The sequence below is a fragment of the Mauremys mutica genome, chromosome 6 (genome assembly GCF_020497125.1).
Source record: "Mauremys mutica isolate MM-2020 ecotype Southern chromosome 6, ASM2049712v1, whole genome shotgun sequence".
In the NCBI taxonomy this organism is placed as follows: Eukaryota; Metazoa; Chordata; order Testudines; family Geoemydidae; genus Mauremys; species Mauremys mutica.
The window spans coordinates 91,232,873-91,250,826 of NC_059077.1; the positions used below are offsets into that span (position 1 = coordinate 91,232,873).

At 43.4% G+C, this 17,954-nt stretch overlaps 1 protein-coding gene across 8 annotated transcripts in view; it reads right to left on the bottom strand.

The window, feature by feature from the left end:
• The window catches only part of APBA1 (amyloid beta precursor protein binding family A member 1), a 153,668-nt gene that overhangs the window by 39,592 nt on the left and 96,122 nt on the right, over window positions 1-17,954 (bottom strand). For all 8 annotated transcript variants that reach the window (XM_045022138.1, XM_045022142.1, XM_045022143.1 and 5 more), the window contains one exon: window positions 13,796-15,003. In XM_045022138.1, coding sequence (XP_044878073.1) covers window positions 13,796-14,950 — 1,155 coding nt within the window. In that variant the 5' untranslated portion in view covers window positions 14,951-15,003. The remainder of the gene's footprint in view (window positions 1-13,795; window positions 15,004-17,954) is intronic.

The window sequence follows — 17,954 nt, forward strand, 5'->3', positions numbered from 1 at the left end:
AATTCATCCTTCTGAAACATGGGAAACCAGAACTGCACACAATATCCTGGATAAGGTCTCACCAGTGCCTTGTATAACGTTACAACACCTCCTTATCTCTTCTGGAAATACCTCGCCTGATGCATCCCCAGACCACATTAGCTTTTTTCACAGCCATATCACATTGGCAGCTCATAGTCATCCTGTGATCAACCAATACTCTGAGGTCCTTCTCCTCCTCTGTTACTTCCAACTGATGCCTCCCCAGCTTATAACAATAGTTCTTGTTATTAATCCCTAAATGCATAACTTTGCACTTTTCACTATTAAATTTCATCCTATTACTATTACTCCAGTTTACAAGGTCATCCAGATCTTCCTGTAGGATATCCCGGTCCTTCTCTGTGTTAGCAATACCTCCCAGCTTTATGTCATCCGCAAACTTTATTAGCACATTCCCACTTTTTGTGCCAAGGTCAGTAATAAAAAGATTAAATAAGATTGGTGCCAAAACCAATCCCTGACGAATTCCACTAGCAACCTCCCTCCAGCCTGACAGTTCACCTTTCAGTATGACCCGTTGTAGTCTCCCCTTTAACCAGTTCCTTATTCACCTTTCAATTTTCATATTGATCCCCATCTTTTCCAATTTAGCTAATAATTCCCCATGTGGAACCGTATCAAATGCCTTACTGAAATCAAGGTAAATTAGATCCACTGCATTTCCTTTGTCTAAAAAAATCTATTACCTTCTCAAAGAAGGAGATCAGGCTGCTTTGGCATGATCTACCTTTTGTAAAACCATGTTGTATTTTGTCCCAATTACCATTAACCTCAATGTCCTTAACTACTTTTTCCTTCAATTTTTTTCCCAAGACCTTGCATACTACAGATGTCAAAGTGACAGGCCTGTAGTTGTCCGGATCACTTTTTCTCCCTTTCTTAAAGATAGGAACTATGTTAGCAATTCTCCAGTCGGACTCTGCAGAGGAACTTGAATTGATTCCCTCTGCATCCAAATGAGGTGAAACTTGTTTTCCAGAACTATGTTTTGAAAAGGTAGTTCTTACACAAGCAGTAGGTACTTACGACATTTCTTCTTTTCAAATTAGCCTTAAGAACAACTCAAGGGTACCCATGCAGATCCTAGGCTACAAGGTCTAACCTCTTATCTCTCTCTCTCTCACACACACACACACACACCCCTACACACACACACACACACACACCTAATAACATTAGTTCAAATCATATACACACACCCAATATGAGAACAGAATTAGAGGTCCTACCAAATATTGTGGTATAAAAATCAGCTTCTGCTAGTTTCCTCTCACAGGTGAGCAATGAAGTACCACGAACCACTAACTAAAAACACCCCTTTATTAAAGATCTTCACTAGGTAGGGATGGGATAGGATTTACCAAAGGCAGTATTTACCAGGTCAAATCATGGTTTTCACCATTCCATGAAAATCTAGCTAGTCCCAGTTTAAAGGCATTTTCTATTTTAAAAATGTTTAATTAATGCACACCACATTACACTTAGTTTTAGTTACATATTAAAATTGTGGTTACATAAAGCAGTAGATTCATAGATTTTATTTGAACAACCCTAAATTGAAGTAAAACTGCAGTGGGTGTAATACTTATATATGAAATTATAATACTTAACACTGGAATGTTTGTGTACATTTTGGTTGGATATTTTCTCAAAGTTGTTATACATGTCATGATTAATTTCAGTTTTTAATATTATATAAACACAATTCAAACATCTGATTGTATGAAAATGACAATAATTCATTGTTGTAGACTTGAAGCATTAAACAATCAGAAGCAGGCAGAGTTGCAGACAATTAGCCCAGGTCCATTTGCCTATGCAGAAGACCAACTTTGATGTAGTGGATAGACCAAGCCTATTCCACTGTTCTGAATGGATATAACCAAAGTTTGAAAAGATTCATTCTATGCTAATTTGCTGGACATGGATGCAATTAATTTCCCCAGTTTCCCAGTTTTAACTGGGTTTAAAGATGGTATTTACCAGCACCCTGTCCTAAATTAGTTTCTCCCAGGAAACTGCCAACTCTGCTGATAGGTAAGCCAGAAGTCCTTGGCTTCACATCCAATAGATCTTGCTCCAGAAAGTTGATTGTACAGTACAAACTTTTATTTATTTATTTTTGTTTTGTTTTGCTTTGTTTTTGAGTAAAAGTGTGGACTAGGAAGTGGGAGACAGAGATTAAGAACAGGTGCAGAGTCTTTGTAAAAATGGACACCGAGAGCTGTGGAAGATACTTGAGCCTTCAGGCTGAAGTACTCTCGGCTATGCAGCTCTGCTACCATGGTTTGAGGGGGGGGGGAGTTTCCCCTGCCCAAGAAAGCTCCCCAACATTCAGACAAGTGACATGGGGAGAGAGTTATACAGTTAAGAGTCATACACTAAGTCAGCAAATGCAGAAGTTACAGTTCCACTAGTAACTTACGTATTTTCCGGCATATAAGATGGGTTTTGGGGCTAAAAAACAACCCCCAAAAATCGGGGGTCGTCTTATACGCCGGGTATAAACTTGTAGCCCTCTGACTTCCCTCCGCGGCTAGGATTTAAAAGGCTCTGCGCTGCCCACTGCGGCGGGGAGCCCAGAGCCGTTTAAATACTAGCCGCGGCTGGGATCTAAAAGGCTCTGGGCTGTCCGCCGCGGCGGGCAGCTCGGAGCCTTCTGACTCCCAGCCGCGGCTGGGATCTAAAAGGCTCTGGGCTCCCCGCCGCGGCGGGCAGCTCGGAGCCTTCTGACTCCCAGCCGCGGCTGGGCTCTATAAGGCTCTGGGCTCCCCGCCGCGGCGGGCAGCTCGGAGCCTTCTGACTCCCAGCCGCGGCTGGGATCTAAAAGGCTCTGGGCTCCCCGCCGCGGCGGGCAGCTCGGAGCCTTCTGACTCCCAGCCGCGGCTGGGATTTAAAAGGCTCTGGGGTCACCTCCCCGGCGGGCAGCTCGGAGCCTTCTGACGCCCAGCCGCGGCTGGGATCTAAAAGGCTCTGGGCTCCCCGCCGCGGCGGGCAGCTCGGAGCCTTCTGACTCCCAGCCGCGGCTGGGATTTAAAAGGCTCTGGGCTGTCCGCCACGGCGGGCAGCGCAGAGCCCTCTGACTCCCCGCCGCGGCTAGGATTTAAAAGGGTCTGGGCTGTCCGCCGCGGCGGGCAGCCCAGAGCCCTCTGACTTCCCACCCGCAGAAGGGGGGGGTCGTCTTATACGGCGAGTATATGGCAAAACTAATTTTTTAATGAAAAAATTAGGGGGTCGTCTTATACGCCCCGTCGCCTTATACACCGGAATATACGGTAAACCCAGCTGTGTTGTTTTTCCATTCCTGTTTTTCTAATTGAACATTACTGTTTCTGTTTTTATATGTGTTAAAACAACATAACAGGTGTGCAATGCTGTCAAGCTAACAATGATGCCAGTGGGAGTTTTGTGTGAGCAAATAATGTAGGATTGAGTCTTAAAACAAAAAAACAAACAAACAAAACAAAGACACTTAGAGCATATTAAGCACTGAATGTTGTCCCCAAAATAGTTCTTTAAAATGCTGTCAAGGCATGCTCAATTAAAAATAAATAAATAAGCCTAGTTGTGAGTGTATCATCCACATTTAGGAGTTCAGACATTTTAAATTTTTTTGCATTGTTGCTCCAGTAGTTATCAGCATACAAATACGTATGGGTGAACGCATATTATACTACGCACATCTAAAAAGTATTGGAAGTATTCATCTATTAAAGACCATATAAATGCCTTCTATTTAGAATGTTTGCATTCTTGCTGTAAGATTTTTTTTCTATGATGATGACTGCAGTCTGACTGAAAACACTAAAGCAATTTATTAATAGAACGGACTGCATGCAATATACAGCTTGTTATACTGTATGCAACGTTAGCTACCCCAAAACAGGGGTAGTTTAGTCTAGGAGGGACTCATACATATTTGGCTTATTTAGCATCACAAAGGAAAAGGTACAATGCACAATACAGAGTGAAGCTTACAATATATAGGTAGCTCATATGCTAGGACAAAAAAGAGAGATTCAATAAGAAATAGCAGGAAGGGCAGTTTGCTCAGCTTCTTCCAAGTGATATCGTTTATAGCATAACATTTTAAAAGAATGTATGCTAGCACTGCTCTTACAATCTTTAAACTAGTTAAGAAGTCTGAACCAAACTCTGGCGAGACAAACTATACGTATGTACACTCATCTATTGTATCAACGTTAATGTTCATTACAATTGTGAATGGCTGTATAAAAGGGAGTAATAGAAAAAAAAGTAGCAGCATCCCCACTTCTCTTCCTACCTGTCTTTTACGATATTCAGCCTGGTACATCCAGAAATTCTCCATTTAAGCTTTTGGTGTTGTCCAGCTGTAACTAAAGCATCCTCCACTTGCAACCTGAGAATAAGCTAGTGCTTCACTGTTATTTTGTGCTTGGATTTAATAATGAAACTGGTAATAGGAGATGCGACAGCACTGCATTGTGTCACACCTATCCAGCTTAACCTGCCATGTAACTGAATATCCCATAAAAACATAGATCAGGAATACTGGAGCTTCTTTAGTCACAGCGAACTGCTCTTGTTTTAGAAAAGTAATGTTGTATACCCATTCTTAGCAGCAGTATATCTAGAGATTGCATAAACAGCTTATTAGCACTATCACACACAGGTTTGGGGAGGGGATCCACAAATATTTGATCAAAGCAAAATTCAGTAGTGCCATTTGAATCAAGGGTCAACTTTTCTATGTCAAAGTCTTCAAGGGGGTTAGATGAAACCTGCCAGGTCTCAGCTTGCATTTTCTTCACACTTATGGTTTTTGCATTGGGCCTTTGAATCTCTAAAAAACTCACTCACTTCTGCCATATTGCCTACGAGCAGTAAATTTGTAATTTTTCTCTCTCACCCGAACACCCTGAACAGAACCCTAAAAATATGTATCAGAGGGGTAACCATATGATCTTATTATTGTAACCCTGGTCCTTCCTCAACCGCTGGAAGAGCTTTGGGGCAGGAACTTTTCCTCTTATTTGTTCTGTAAAGCACCTAGTACAGTTGAGTGCTATACAAAAAATAAATAGGGTATCAACAGCAATATTAACTCCGGTTGTGCTGTGCATTCTGTAACATTTTACAATATACATTTTGTGTCAAATCATTGGGTGCTGTCGTAACTTAAAAATAATGTTGATTTTACAGTGAGAAAAGTTTAGTTTTTCACTTCTCTTTTCACTAACATAAAACAGCTGAAGAGATTTTGCGTGAACTTTCCCAAAACAAGAAGAATCCCTTTTGGGCAGACAGTAATCATGTAAATTTCAGTCCAAAATATGAACACTTTGGAAAGTTACATGTATGTGGAATATGGGGATTATTATGGAAAATGGTAATCAGAGACATCAGACACTCACTGCAACAGCTCCCCTTCTTCCCCCAATACAGTCAGAACAGTTCAGTCTAATACTGTGATCTGGTCAAATGTGAGTCTCTTTGCTGATACTGCCAACAAGGGGTCAGTTAATCTCCACTGTGATTTGTACCCTGCCCATTAAAAACTACACTAAAACCATTAATTAATATCACACAGACCAGGATACAGCGGTTAGATGGTGAAAACTTCCTATCAGGACTGGATTGGAGACTGAAACCTATAGGTGAAAAGTTCCTTATTCCATAACTCATCCACAGTATGCATTTTAGATGGTTTTGTTTTACTATGTTAAGGTAATGATATTGTTAAAAGACAGCTAAAACAACAACAACACTAACAAACATATTCACGTGTATTGAGCTGTATAATTTACTTATATATGTTGCAAGTTTCTCCAGGAAATAATTTATCATCCAATAAATCCAACCCAGGATATTACAAGGAAGGTCCCTTGACTCCAGCTCCAAGTGCATATCTCTTTGGAAATCTTCAGAGATAATTACATTGGCTGTTTACATTCATTAAAATTCAGTAATAATGTATTAACATGGTTTGGGGATTTAAACAGTCATACATCAGGAAATGCAAGGTTTGGGCCTATTCAGCAATGGTCGCTCTGGCCCCTTGTGGAGAAGTACTCTTGTATTACAATGCATGTTGTAGATTTTTATACCTACATAAATACTGTCTTTGGGGCAGGCAACGTGTACCTGCGTGTACTCTGTACATTTATAGTATTGCATTTTAAATATCAGTAACAATAATAAAATAAGTGACAATGAGTCCTGTGGCTCCTTATAGACTAACAGACGTATTGGAGCATGAGCTTTTGTGAGTGAATACCCACTTCGTCAGACGCATGTGGTGGAAATTTCCAGAGGCAGGTATAAATATGCAGGCAAGAATCAGTCTGGAAATAACGAGGTTAGTTCATTCAGGGAGGATGAGGCCCTCTTCTAGCAGTTGAGGTGTGAACACATAGGGAGGAGAAACTGCTTTTGTAGTTGGCTAGCCATTCACAGTCTTTGTTTAATCCTGAGCTGATGGTGTCAAATTTGCAAATGAACTGAAGTTCAGCAGTTTCTGTTTGGAGTCTGGTCCTGAAGTTTTTTTGCTGCAGGATGGCTACCTTTAAATCTGCTATTGTGTGTCTACGGAGGTTGAAGTGTTCTCCTACAGGTTTTCATATATTGCCATAGGACACAGGATTCTTGCCTGCCTCTGGAAATTTCCACCACATGCGTCTGATGCAGTGGATATTCACCCACGAAAGCTTATGATCCAATACTTCTGTTAGTCTATAAGGTGCCACAGGACTCTTTGTCACTTTTGACAGATCCAGACTAACATGGCTACCCGCTGATACTTGGTAATAAAATAGTACAGTATGTGCTATATGGCTAAGTTATGGCAGGCACAGGAATCAGCATTCTGTGTTTCCTGACTTTCATCCTTTTGAATTTTTATTCATATTTTTGCATTAAGAGTATTTTGCATTTAACTTTCTTGTTTTAAAAACAATAATAGAAAAGGAAAGAAAAAAAGGCATCTGTGCCTATCTGAATGTTCACATAATGGTTGCACTTTCAAAGATATGCACTGCTTGATGCACTCTCAGTGACTCCTCCCCCAGGTGCTAAGGAGCAGGCACATAGGATTAGACATTAAAATAAAGATACAGGGCAAACCAAATTTTCAGAAATCTGGCCTTGCTGAAAACTGCCCATAACAACCTACCAAATACATGCAACTGCCTGCACAGAACACTCCTAAAAACTAGTTGTGCAAACACATTTGCAGGTATAATTTTGACCAGAATTTTGAGGATTTGCCCCAGTAAATTTGGTGGCAATAATCACAATGAAATAAATGTAGCTGCACCTGTTGCTGCAGATGCTCCCTGGCCAATTGGGGGGCTCCGGAAAAATGGGCACTGCAGCAGAAATCCACTATGGGGTGGTGGAAGGCTGGAGTCCTGGTAGGAGCTGCAGGGCGGGCAGGGGAAGTCCCATCGCCCTGACCCCAGTCCTTAGGAGAAGCCCTAGCGCCCGGACCCCCGCGCTGCAGCCCAGGGACTGGAGATCTCGCTCCCTGCCATGGCCTCAGGGCTAGAGGAGCTCTCACTCCTCGCTGTGGCCCCAGGGCCATGGCAGGGGGATAGAACTTCTCCAGTCTTGGGGCCACAGTGGAGGAAGAGGGAGTAGAAAGGAGGGCAAGATCGTGGGGGGGACGGACCATGGGATAAACAGGGGCAAGGCCATGGGGGAAGGGCAGAATGGGGTGGGACAGTAGGTGGAAGGGGAGGGGCAGGGCTACAATTCTGTCACTGGGGCCCCCCGCAACTTGCTCTGTCCCAGGAGACCTTAGTCTGCCTCTGAAAAGGAGTTCTTGGGCAGAGTACTATGACAACACTGCATGCACGGGTTCCACTCATTCACATCTATAAGGTTTTCTTTGCAACCCACAACGGCTAGAAACTTCCCTTTAAAAATTATAATCTCAGATTGCTGAACAGACACAGATTCTGTAGAAACCAAGAAATACAATCAGAGGGTCAGATCTGGCCAGTGGACTGGGTACTTCACACCAAAGGCTGGCATTGCAGAATTCCTGGAAACTGGCTCAATTCTGGCTATTTATCTCTCTCATTATGTGAGATTTTCTCCTCTCTTAATGTCTGTAACCTGAGTTTAACTTGTATTTGAATTTCAACTGCAGCACATCATGTGTCAATCTAAAGCAATTACTTCAGTTCTTGTCCATGTCTTCAGAAGACTTTCTTCATAACTGTAAGCATCACAGGCAGTGCTTTTGTTTACAGTGTAGAAAAATCACTCACAGCTGCCTTTATCTTTCCATAAATTATTTAAAAACTGAATAAAAACATAAAAATGATTCACATAAAAAACTGAATCAAATATTCACCATAACTGAACTATCCTGATCTGTTTTAGGGAGTGTTTGTCGTCCAACACTATAATTGATAAACATCTCCCTTCTCCTACATGGCTGATGAATCAGCAAAAAGCCTTCTGCCTTTGCAATTAAAATGTTCATTATTACTGGGCTTGCTGTATAATTTTAAGACTTCATAATATCTAGAGGCCGCCCACTGAAGTCTTGACTTCTCAAACCGGTTCCTTTGCTTAGAAAAGAAAGCACTAACAATATCACATCAATATAGTCACTTTTCCTTCTCTTTCTTTCTTTTAAAGTTCAGCCAGTACCTGAAACGTGCTTAAATTATTTAAAACAGACTTCTCTATTTCCTCATTATTAATAGATTACTCCTGCTGTGGAAAAACTGAAACATTTTCATCTCTGTGAAACTGCTCCAGTGTCGGCGTTACCAGAACTAACAAAAACCAGCGACATAGAAATTTAAGTTTTAAACAAAATGTCTATGACCCAGAAGCAGACAGACAGGAAACTCTGCAGCTCATCTCCCTTGTACCTGAAAGGTTTGTCTTCAAAGGCTGGATTGGTTTTGTGAAACAGAATCTATCCACCTGTGTAATTTATCATTATACGAAAACCAATATTAATTTCAGAGTAGTCCTCACTGTCTGAACATGGCATGCAAAGGAAAAGGTCTCATGAATGCAGACTTTGGACACCAGTGATTGAGAAGTCTGAGAAACTGAAGCTATGGAACAGGGCCGGCTCCAGACCCAGCGTGCCAAGCGCGCGCTTGGGGCGGCGTGCCGCGGGAGGGCGGCAGGTAGCTCCGGTGGACCTCCCGCAGACATGCCTGCGGACGGTCCGCTGGTCCCGCGGCTTCGGTGGAGCATCCGCAGGCGTGCCTGCGGGAGGTCCACCAGAGCCGCGGGATCAGCGGACCCTCCGCAGGCACGTCTGCAGGAGGTCCACTGGAGCCGCAGGACCGGCGACCGCCAGAGCGCCCCCCGCGGGGCGTGCCACCAGCGCAATTCCTAGAGCCGCCCTTGATATGGAATCACCACAGCCAAAAATGCTTCAATGTCAACAATACTTGGGTTACTGATCTACGGTGCACTGTGGATGTGTGACTCAGTTGGAAGAGAGCAATCCCCTCTAAACGGGAGGGCCTCAGTCTGACACTAATCATTGTTTCTTACCTCCAGTGACAAGAGGCAGAGAGGGCAGCATGCTCCTTTTCTCTGGCCAAGAGGAGACAGAGGTGCTTTTCTGGAAGGAAACAACCTGCCTGTGCCAACCTTCCGCAGCAGGATCCAGTAAACCCACTCCCCCTCAACTGAGGACCTTGTTACTATTTTGGATTTTAAGATGTGCTATGGGGTCTTCCACACAAATTACACACCAGAGAGTGTTTTGCTGGATTTTAAAATCTCTCACATGCAAGATCACAGCCGTCTACTCTTCAAATGGTCCATGTTTGCCCTCTGAGATCCATGCACTGAGGGGACCTTTGAGACATAGTTGTCCCCCATTATTGTGCAGAGGAGCAGGGTCAGTTGTCTCTGTGACACCTTCCTTACCATAGCCAGTTAGGGGAGTCCCTGCCAACTTTTGTCCATTGGAGAGACACTGCCAGGGAACTTTGGGATAGAATGGGTCTGTAGATGTCCATAGCCAGCACACAGGCCTCTACACAGATGGCCCTGGTATCCCACCAATCTACCTGCATCTCTGGGGGGTCTACCAGGACTGAGGCAGTACTCACTGCTCACTCTCACCCCTCTGATATATACATGTGAGAGTCTTCATGAGGGAATGCAGGTGGAGATTTCTTCCTGTAGAGGCCCCTGCCATGGGTTTTACTGCAGAACGAGATGATCTGCCCCTACGAGACAGGTCTCTTGCTCAGAATGCCTTAACTCTGCTGCTCCACAGTTTTCTCCTTGAAGTGTCTCAGTTACTTGATGTCACAGCTGCAGTGACTGTGCAGGCTCAAGAAGAAAAGAAAAGAGTAGAACAGGAGGCATTTAAAGAGCTCTGTCTAGTAATCAGATATGGCTGTACATTCTGAAGAAAATTTCAGGGTTTCTGCTAATAGAAGCAAGAAAGATACTGAAATTGCCAAATACACAAGCGCTGGTATGAGGGAAATCCTAATGCATGTCTTTTGAGGTCCAAAAACAAAGGTGGGTGTGCTGTTCTAACTACCTGATTTGCACCTGAAAACCCAAGGCCTGGAGCTGCACTGGAAGTTGGACATCCAGAAGTGCAGATCGATTTGTGTGCGCATGTGTGTGTGAGAACATTTAGCTCATTGTACTTAAATTTAATGGAGCCAAATTCTGGGCCCACATGCTGTGAAAGCACACTGAAGTTAATGGGATTGCACAGGGTGTATATCAGCACACAGTTTGGCTCATTCCATTTTAAGTGGAAATTTGGATATTTTATTCATTTTTTTATTCACTGCTTGTAAGTATGCATTTTAAGTTTCAAACAAAAAATCTTTTTCCTCCTCTATACATCACATGACCATAACAGCTAGTTATTGTAGAGTTGCTCATAAGAGCTGGACTGCTGGCATTTTTATTCTGTTTTTCATACATAACGTTAAGCATTTGTTTTGGGAAAAATACGTATGAATGAATGGAATTTGCTACCAGATTTAACCCTGAGTATCCTGAAGACAGGCACACACATCCATAAGTGGTCCTTCCCTCAAGCATCTCCTCTATCCCCCTACTAGCTGCTTATCCTGTCCATTACTTCAGATAATCTCCATCCCTCTTCCCAACTGCTGGCTAGTTGAACCCCACTCTAAGCACCCCAATGTGAGCCAATGTCTTATCCCTACTGCTGAACCCTTCTACTTTATCCTCTACAAAGCATCCAGTCTCAACACTAACATCCAAATGCTCAACACTGCAGGGTGACATTTACTTTCCCTTGCCAAAAAACAAACAAACAAAAAAAAAGGTAAAAGCAAAATCTGCTACATTTAATACCATCACCTGCAGATCATTCTGCTGTCTCCATGGCTTTATCACCTCTCAGAGAACTGCTTGCTAAGTGACACAAGTCTATTATTCCAATCCTAAAGTTTGGTCACTGTTTGGTTAACAGCACAAAATGATTGCAAACATTTTCCAAGAAAGAGTAATTTTGGAAATGAAAGCTGATTTCTAAAGGAGCTGAGAGGGAAAATAGATCTTCCTGAAAAGAACATAACATAATAAGGGCTGACCTTGGTAAGAGTTGTGAGATTTTCAGTACTTCTGAAAAATCAGTCTAAGTAAAATAAAACCACCATTAATCAAATCCCCTCTTAGCTGAAAACCAGTTACAGATGAAATCGAGTTACATCTTTGAAATGCATCAGTTATATTGAAAAGCCCCTAATTTTTCCAAAATCTTGTTTGTCTGGAAAAAAATTCTACGTTCTGATAAATAGGGTTCTACAGGATTTTTATTTTAAGAATTGATCCCTTGTGATCACTTAGTGAAGGCAATCCCATTTTGTTCAGCAAGCTGCTAAGCAGTTCAATGCACTCTCTGTTAAAGAAGATGGATTTACTCAGACTTCTGTGTGTGCCAAGTGATACCTGAGTGAAGCATCACAAACAATGCAAGAAGCAGCGACTATTGCTACTGAAAAAAAATCCAACCCACATTCTCTTCAAGTGGGATGTAGGTCTATCAGTCTGCCACAGACCTTACACATTGCTACTTTGAGTCATGCTTTCTGCTTCTCAGAATTTAGGCTGCCTGCAAGCGTATCAACATCCAGTTGTCATATGAGCTTTGGCTACTATCAGCATCATTTATTATTTGTATTACAGCAGCACCAAAAGACACCAATTAGGTACAGGACCCATTGTGCTAGGTGCTGTACAAACACAAAGCAAAAGATGGTCCCTGCCCAAAAAAGCTCACAGTCTAATGCACTGTAATAACAGTTACAAATAAGGACCAAGGGAAACACCTGCTTTCATCACTATACAAGCACACCATATTAGGATCCACAAGTGCAACATACATGGTCCAGTTCTGCAAAGTGCTGAGAATCCTCGTGAGAAACACAGTCTAAGGGAGCATAGCAAGCTCAGCACCTATTAGGAAGAACTCAGCCCCTTTCAGGATCCCTTCAACCTAATGTGCTTGAGGCCATCATCGGTATTTTAGGATAGTGAACCTGAAGCCACTAGGAAAACAAGGAGTATTTTGTGTGACTGCTGTCATGGCAGAAAGAAAACACAAAGAATCTGTTGCCCAAAAGCTGTAATGAGATGATGCGTGGACTAATGTGGCATATATTTGGATGATGGGAGAGAAATAATCATGATTTTTGGAGGATTTAAAAACTCACATAATAAAAAATAAACTAGTGTTTTACAACACATGCTAAAATGAGTCACCTTAGCTTTATGTATCCGGATAAAACATTTCTAGTGTCATATGCCCATTGATGTACAATGACACACTCTATAAAGTATTACAGGCTTGATTTTAAGAGGTGCTGAGCAGCCACAGCTCCCAATGCCCTGTTCCTTTTAAGAAACAGATACATAGATATAATTTTAAGAGTTTCCAGTGACTGTATGTGGAATCCATACATACAAAGCTAGAAAACACTTGTAAGACCAGGATGTTAACATGGAATTATATTTATTTTAGGCATTAGTTGCCAAATCCTGCTTCTACCTTTCCTTAAGCAAGTAGTTCCACTGCAGGCAATGAGACCACAAGCAGGAATAAGATTGCCAGTATTTGACTCTATACTGGGATAATACAAATTAATTATTGCAATTAATCTTCTGTGTTACACAGGATTGGCATTGTGTGATGTGACATGATTCAGCTCGCAATTCACTTACAAGTTAAAAGTTTCTGGATTTCTAATGGCCTTTAACGTCTAGTTCATACATGAGGGTGATTCAATTTTACAATTAAACTAATAGTGTTGTAAATTTGCACTTTCTTGTAGCTGGTAAGCCCACAACTGATGGGAGCCTGAAGAACCTGATAGCCCGAGATAAACTGAATGGTAGCCATTCTAACCAACCAGTTAGTCAACGAATGTTGGAAAAATGTAATATCACTTGTTTCTGCAAGAGAGCAATCAAACCTTTTGTGGCAAATTCATCTCTGGTGTAACTCTACTGACTTCTGTGGTGTTTCACGAAGGGTTAACATGGCCCATCGATAATACATAGGTCCACTACTTATGCATCCTTTAGAACACAGAATTAAAATAGGTAAAGTTTTAAATATTTAACAGGAACAGAATGAGCCATACAAGCATAGTGTACCTTACCATGAGTGTGAGAGAGTACATGCGTGTGTGCGTGTACACGAGAGAGAGAGAGACAGACATATGTATGTTACCTATTCCTCATTCCTTTACTTGTAGCAAGTAAGCCAATAGCTTCATATACTTACATCTCCATCTAGTGGCCTCTGATCATCACAATCCCTGGTTGGGCTGATGTCCTGTCTCATCACCCAGATGGGTTCTTTTGGTTCATCTGGGGTGTAAGGAGAACGAATGGTCCTTGTCTTCACTTCCTCAATAGCTTCTTTAATATCTTTAATAGCCAGAGATATTGCATCCCTTTTCTCCTTGCTGTATCTCTGCACTGACTCTCCTGAGTTGACTGTGGGCCTGGAGCCAGCTGGGAGCTGACCATTGCTCTCGAGAGTCCCACTACCGGGAGTATGGTCACATTCCAAGTTCTGCTCTGCTTCTGGCATATCTTCAGCGGCCTTGTCCAGGCTCTGAGAACTCATGCTCTGTTTGACCTCAGCCACAATTTGATCAATATCTTCCTCTTGTTCATAACTATCCATCCTTGGATAGGGAGCAAATTCTGCCTCCTTCTCAGGGCTGTCTGACTCTCCATCGGACCGTTCATCATAGTGGTGAAGGCGGGCACCCAGAGCTTCCTTGCGATAGTTGTCAGCTTCCTCCCTCTCCTGCTCATAGAGTCGTAGTCCCTCCCTGACATCCAGGTCAGGTGTATCTCCTATCTCCTCGTACACATGCTCCTGCAGTCCATAGTCGGCGTAGGGCTCAGCATACTGTTCATCCTCCCCTCGGTGGAAGAGCCCATGAGTGTAGACATACCCCGAGTAGGCGGCATTCATGGCTTCCTCATGTTCAATGGAGTGAAAGTGTAAGTGGTTAGGTAGAGTTCGGGTCTGAATGGCCTCAGCATGCTCTGCCTCGGCATTTTCTGTGTACTCTTCAGACTCAGGCCTATACTGCACTGCGTAGGCGCTCTCATCCTCATTTTCCTGGACTCTGTCTGTGTCATAGCCATCCTCTGCTGTGGCTATGACATCCCCTTCAGCAGTATCAGTGTGATTGTGGAAGCCACTCTCTGTACTGGCTGACCGAGCAAGCATCCCCTCCTCCTCCTGCCCAGACTGTCCTTCTTGGCTGCCATTGGCATGTCTCGGGTAATGAGCGGCATACTGCTGCTGCTCCTCCTCCACCTCAAAGTGCTCCAGGTCAGCCTCCACTGACTCGTTCACCTCTCCGTTTGCTGGCTCGTCATTCACCTTCCCCTCAGGTGGTCCCTCCAAATGGTTCATGGCCAGGTCTAGAATGTAGGCCACTTATTCTATTGACATTTTGTCTACTGAGGCTGGAAAGAAAAAAAAAAGAAAGTTGATTATTAAGTACCATGGTGTTTACAAAGTGATGTGATTTGATAAATACTGTTGTGGCAACAAAAGGCATCTCTTCTTCCCCTGCAGACACATACATGGCCTTCTTGGCTCCAGAGTCAGTGGAAGGTAATCATGCAGAGGATCTACACCAGCATCATACACCTGAACTGTGGTTCATGACCCCAGGGAAACTGTAGAATTTACATTTTTATAGATATATTCTATGGGAAATAATTTAATCTCAGATACACCACTGTAAAATTTTATTAATTGTAATTATTGCAATGGAGTTACATTGGTGCAAGTCTGCAGTAGCTGAAACCAAAATCTGACCCTTCTAATGCAAAAATGGGAAGGTTTCTGTTTTTATTACATATAGCACCTAAGCACAGATCTATCTTCTGTGTTCTGTTAGACAAACAAATTCTATCATTGTTCAAAGAGCGAGAGCGTGCACTCACAGCTTAGCACACTAGCAGTCAGCATGGTTGCCAGCTCTCCCAATATTGTGTCTCAATTGTTTGTGTTTTTTTGTTTTTGTTTTTTAAAAAGGGCTGCTCATGGTCTGCTGCTGTCTGACAGCAAGGGGACAGGGAAGTACTGTAAGTGTGTAGAATGTGGTTATCTGGACATTGATGGGATAGCAGGAGGGATATGGCAATGTGAAAGGCAGAAGAGAAAGAGAGGATGAACAGGGAAATGTGGGGAGGAGAAGCACAGTGGAGAACAGCAAAAAGGCACAGAGGGAGGGAGTCTAACAAGAAACAAAATATTATGGGGAGAAAAGAGGGAAAATATGAGGGGGCAGAAGAATGAAAAGAAAGGGAGGAAAGATGTGAGGGACATATGGGGCACATAGATGTGCAGGGGAAGAGGGCTGGAGGGTCAGAAAGAGCATCAGGGGAGAGAGAGGCATGAGAATGATAGGGGAAGAGGATGAGGAGAAAAAGAATGACCATTCTCCCAACCTAGAGTTTAGAAAAGTTGCTTGTGATGATGTGAGCCAAGGCTCAGTAGCCCTGAGGGTCACTTCCGGTTCATGTCATGCTCCTAAAGCTCATGCTCCAGAGCTTCAGCCAATGGCCTTCAGGGGTCAAGAATAGATTCCTGCCCGCCCCCACCCCCAATGTATTCTGGGGTTTTTTTGGTCTACTTCCTCTGAAGCATCAGAGACGGCCTTGGCTGGAGATGGGACATTGGATGGGGTGGGCCAGTGCTTTGAGGTGGCACCGAGCATTTTCTCTCTCAGGTGCTGGCTGGCTGGTTCTTGTTCACATGCTCATGGTCTAACCCAGGGGTCGGCAACCAGTGGCTCGCGGCTCGCCAGGGTAAGCACCCTGGCGGGCCGGCCCGGTTTGTTTATCTGCCGCGTCGGCAAGTTCGGCCGATCGCGGCTCCCACTGGCCGCGGTTCGCGGTCCCAGGCCAATGCGGGAGGCAGGAAGCCGCGGCCAGAACATCCCAACGCGGCAGATAAACAAACCGGGCCGGCCCGCCAGGTGCTTACCCTGGCGAGCCGCGAGCCACCGGTTGCCGACCCCTGGTCTAACCGATCACCATATGTGAGGTTGGGAAGCAATTTTCCCCAGGTCAGATTGACAGTGACCTTGGGTTTGGTTTTTTGTGTGTGCCTTTTTCTTCTGCATGGAATGTGGATCACTTGCCGATGTTAACCTCACTTAATCAATTCCCTCTCATTGCAGGGGTCTTGGGCACTGGTGCACCTCAGTCCCTCCTATTCTCTCCCTATGGTACAGAGCAGTCTTGTCTCCTGTGGGCTGTAATAGTTCAGTCTAATTTTGGTTATTGGGTTTAGTGTGCAGGTGTTTGGTGGTGGTGGCCTGTGATATACAGGAAATCAGATCTAGAGGTCCCTTCTGGCCTGAAACTCTATGACACTATGAATGGGGTAAGTGGGGTCCTCGTCCTGGTTGGGAATTAAGGGGCTTAAAACTCAGAAGGCAGACCAAGAGACAAAGCAATATTTTTCAATGTGATTTATGATTTATAAGCATTTTGTAGCTGACAATATTTCACCAGATGCTGGCGCCTGCTGCCACCAGTCCGGCAGCATAAACGAGCCACAAAGCTGGCTTAGTTAACTCTCAAGGATTCCTGTGCCAGCCCAGCCACCACTTCTCTGGCCTGGTGGCATTTTGGGCAGTTCTTGTGGCCATAGGGGAAACTGGAGCAGTTAACTTGTGCTAGCATACAAAAGGCCCCCCAAACCAGTCCCAGAAATAGGAAAGGCATAAAGGGAGCATATCACCTTTGACCACCATTCTCTCTCCCTGGGGTCCTGTACCAAGCAGAGCCCAGTGAGTCAAACCAAATGGGGACTGTGGCAATGTAAACAACACAAGGATTCTGCTACACTGCAGTATTCTAGTCTCAGTGTATTTTCTAAAATAAGGAGTGGTCTTAATTAAATCCATAACCATGACGCCTGCCATATGAAACCACACATCACATTTTCATTTAATGGATTTTTTTGTGCCAAACAAACACAATCACATAATTACTAGAGAGGCCTGCAAATAAATAATAAATAACTATTCAGAGCACAGAAAAGCCAGGGTGGGAGGCTAACAAGAATGTAGCCTAAGGGGGAAAGCTGCCCATTAACTAGAACATTTGTAATATGAAGGTACTATACATTTATGTCAGATATCAATCAAAATATTTCACGCGCATATAATGTAGAACTTGTGCCAAATTTAGTGAAGCTGGTGCATGTGTCTCAAAGTGGGAACCGAAAAGATATGGCACCCAAAAGAATCAGCCATTTGAAAAATAATCTTGGCCCTGATCTTCGGACAAATTTTCTACCACCAGAGTTTAAGCCAGTGTAAGGCCTCAGCGAATCTAGCATGTTGTCTTCGCCTCCAATGCATGTTACTTCTACTTTAAAGAATAAGTTTAATATT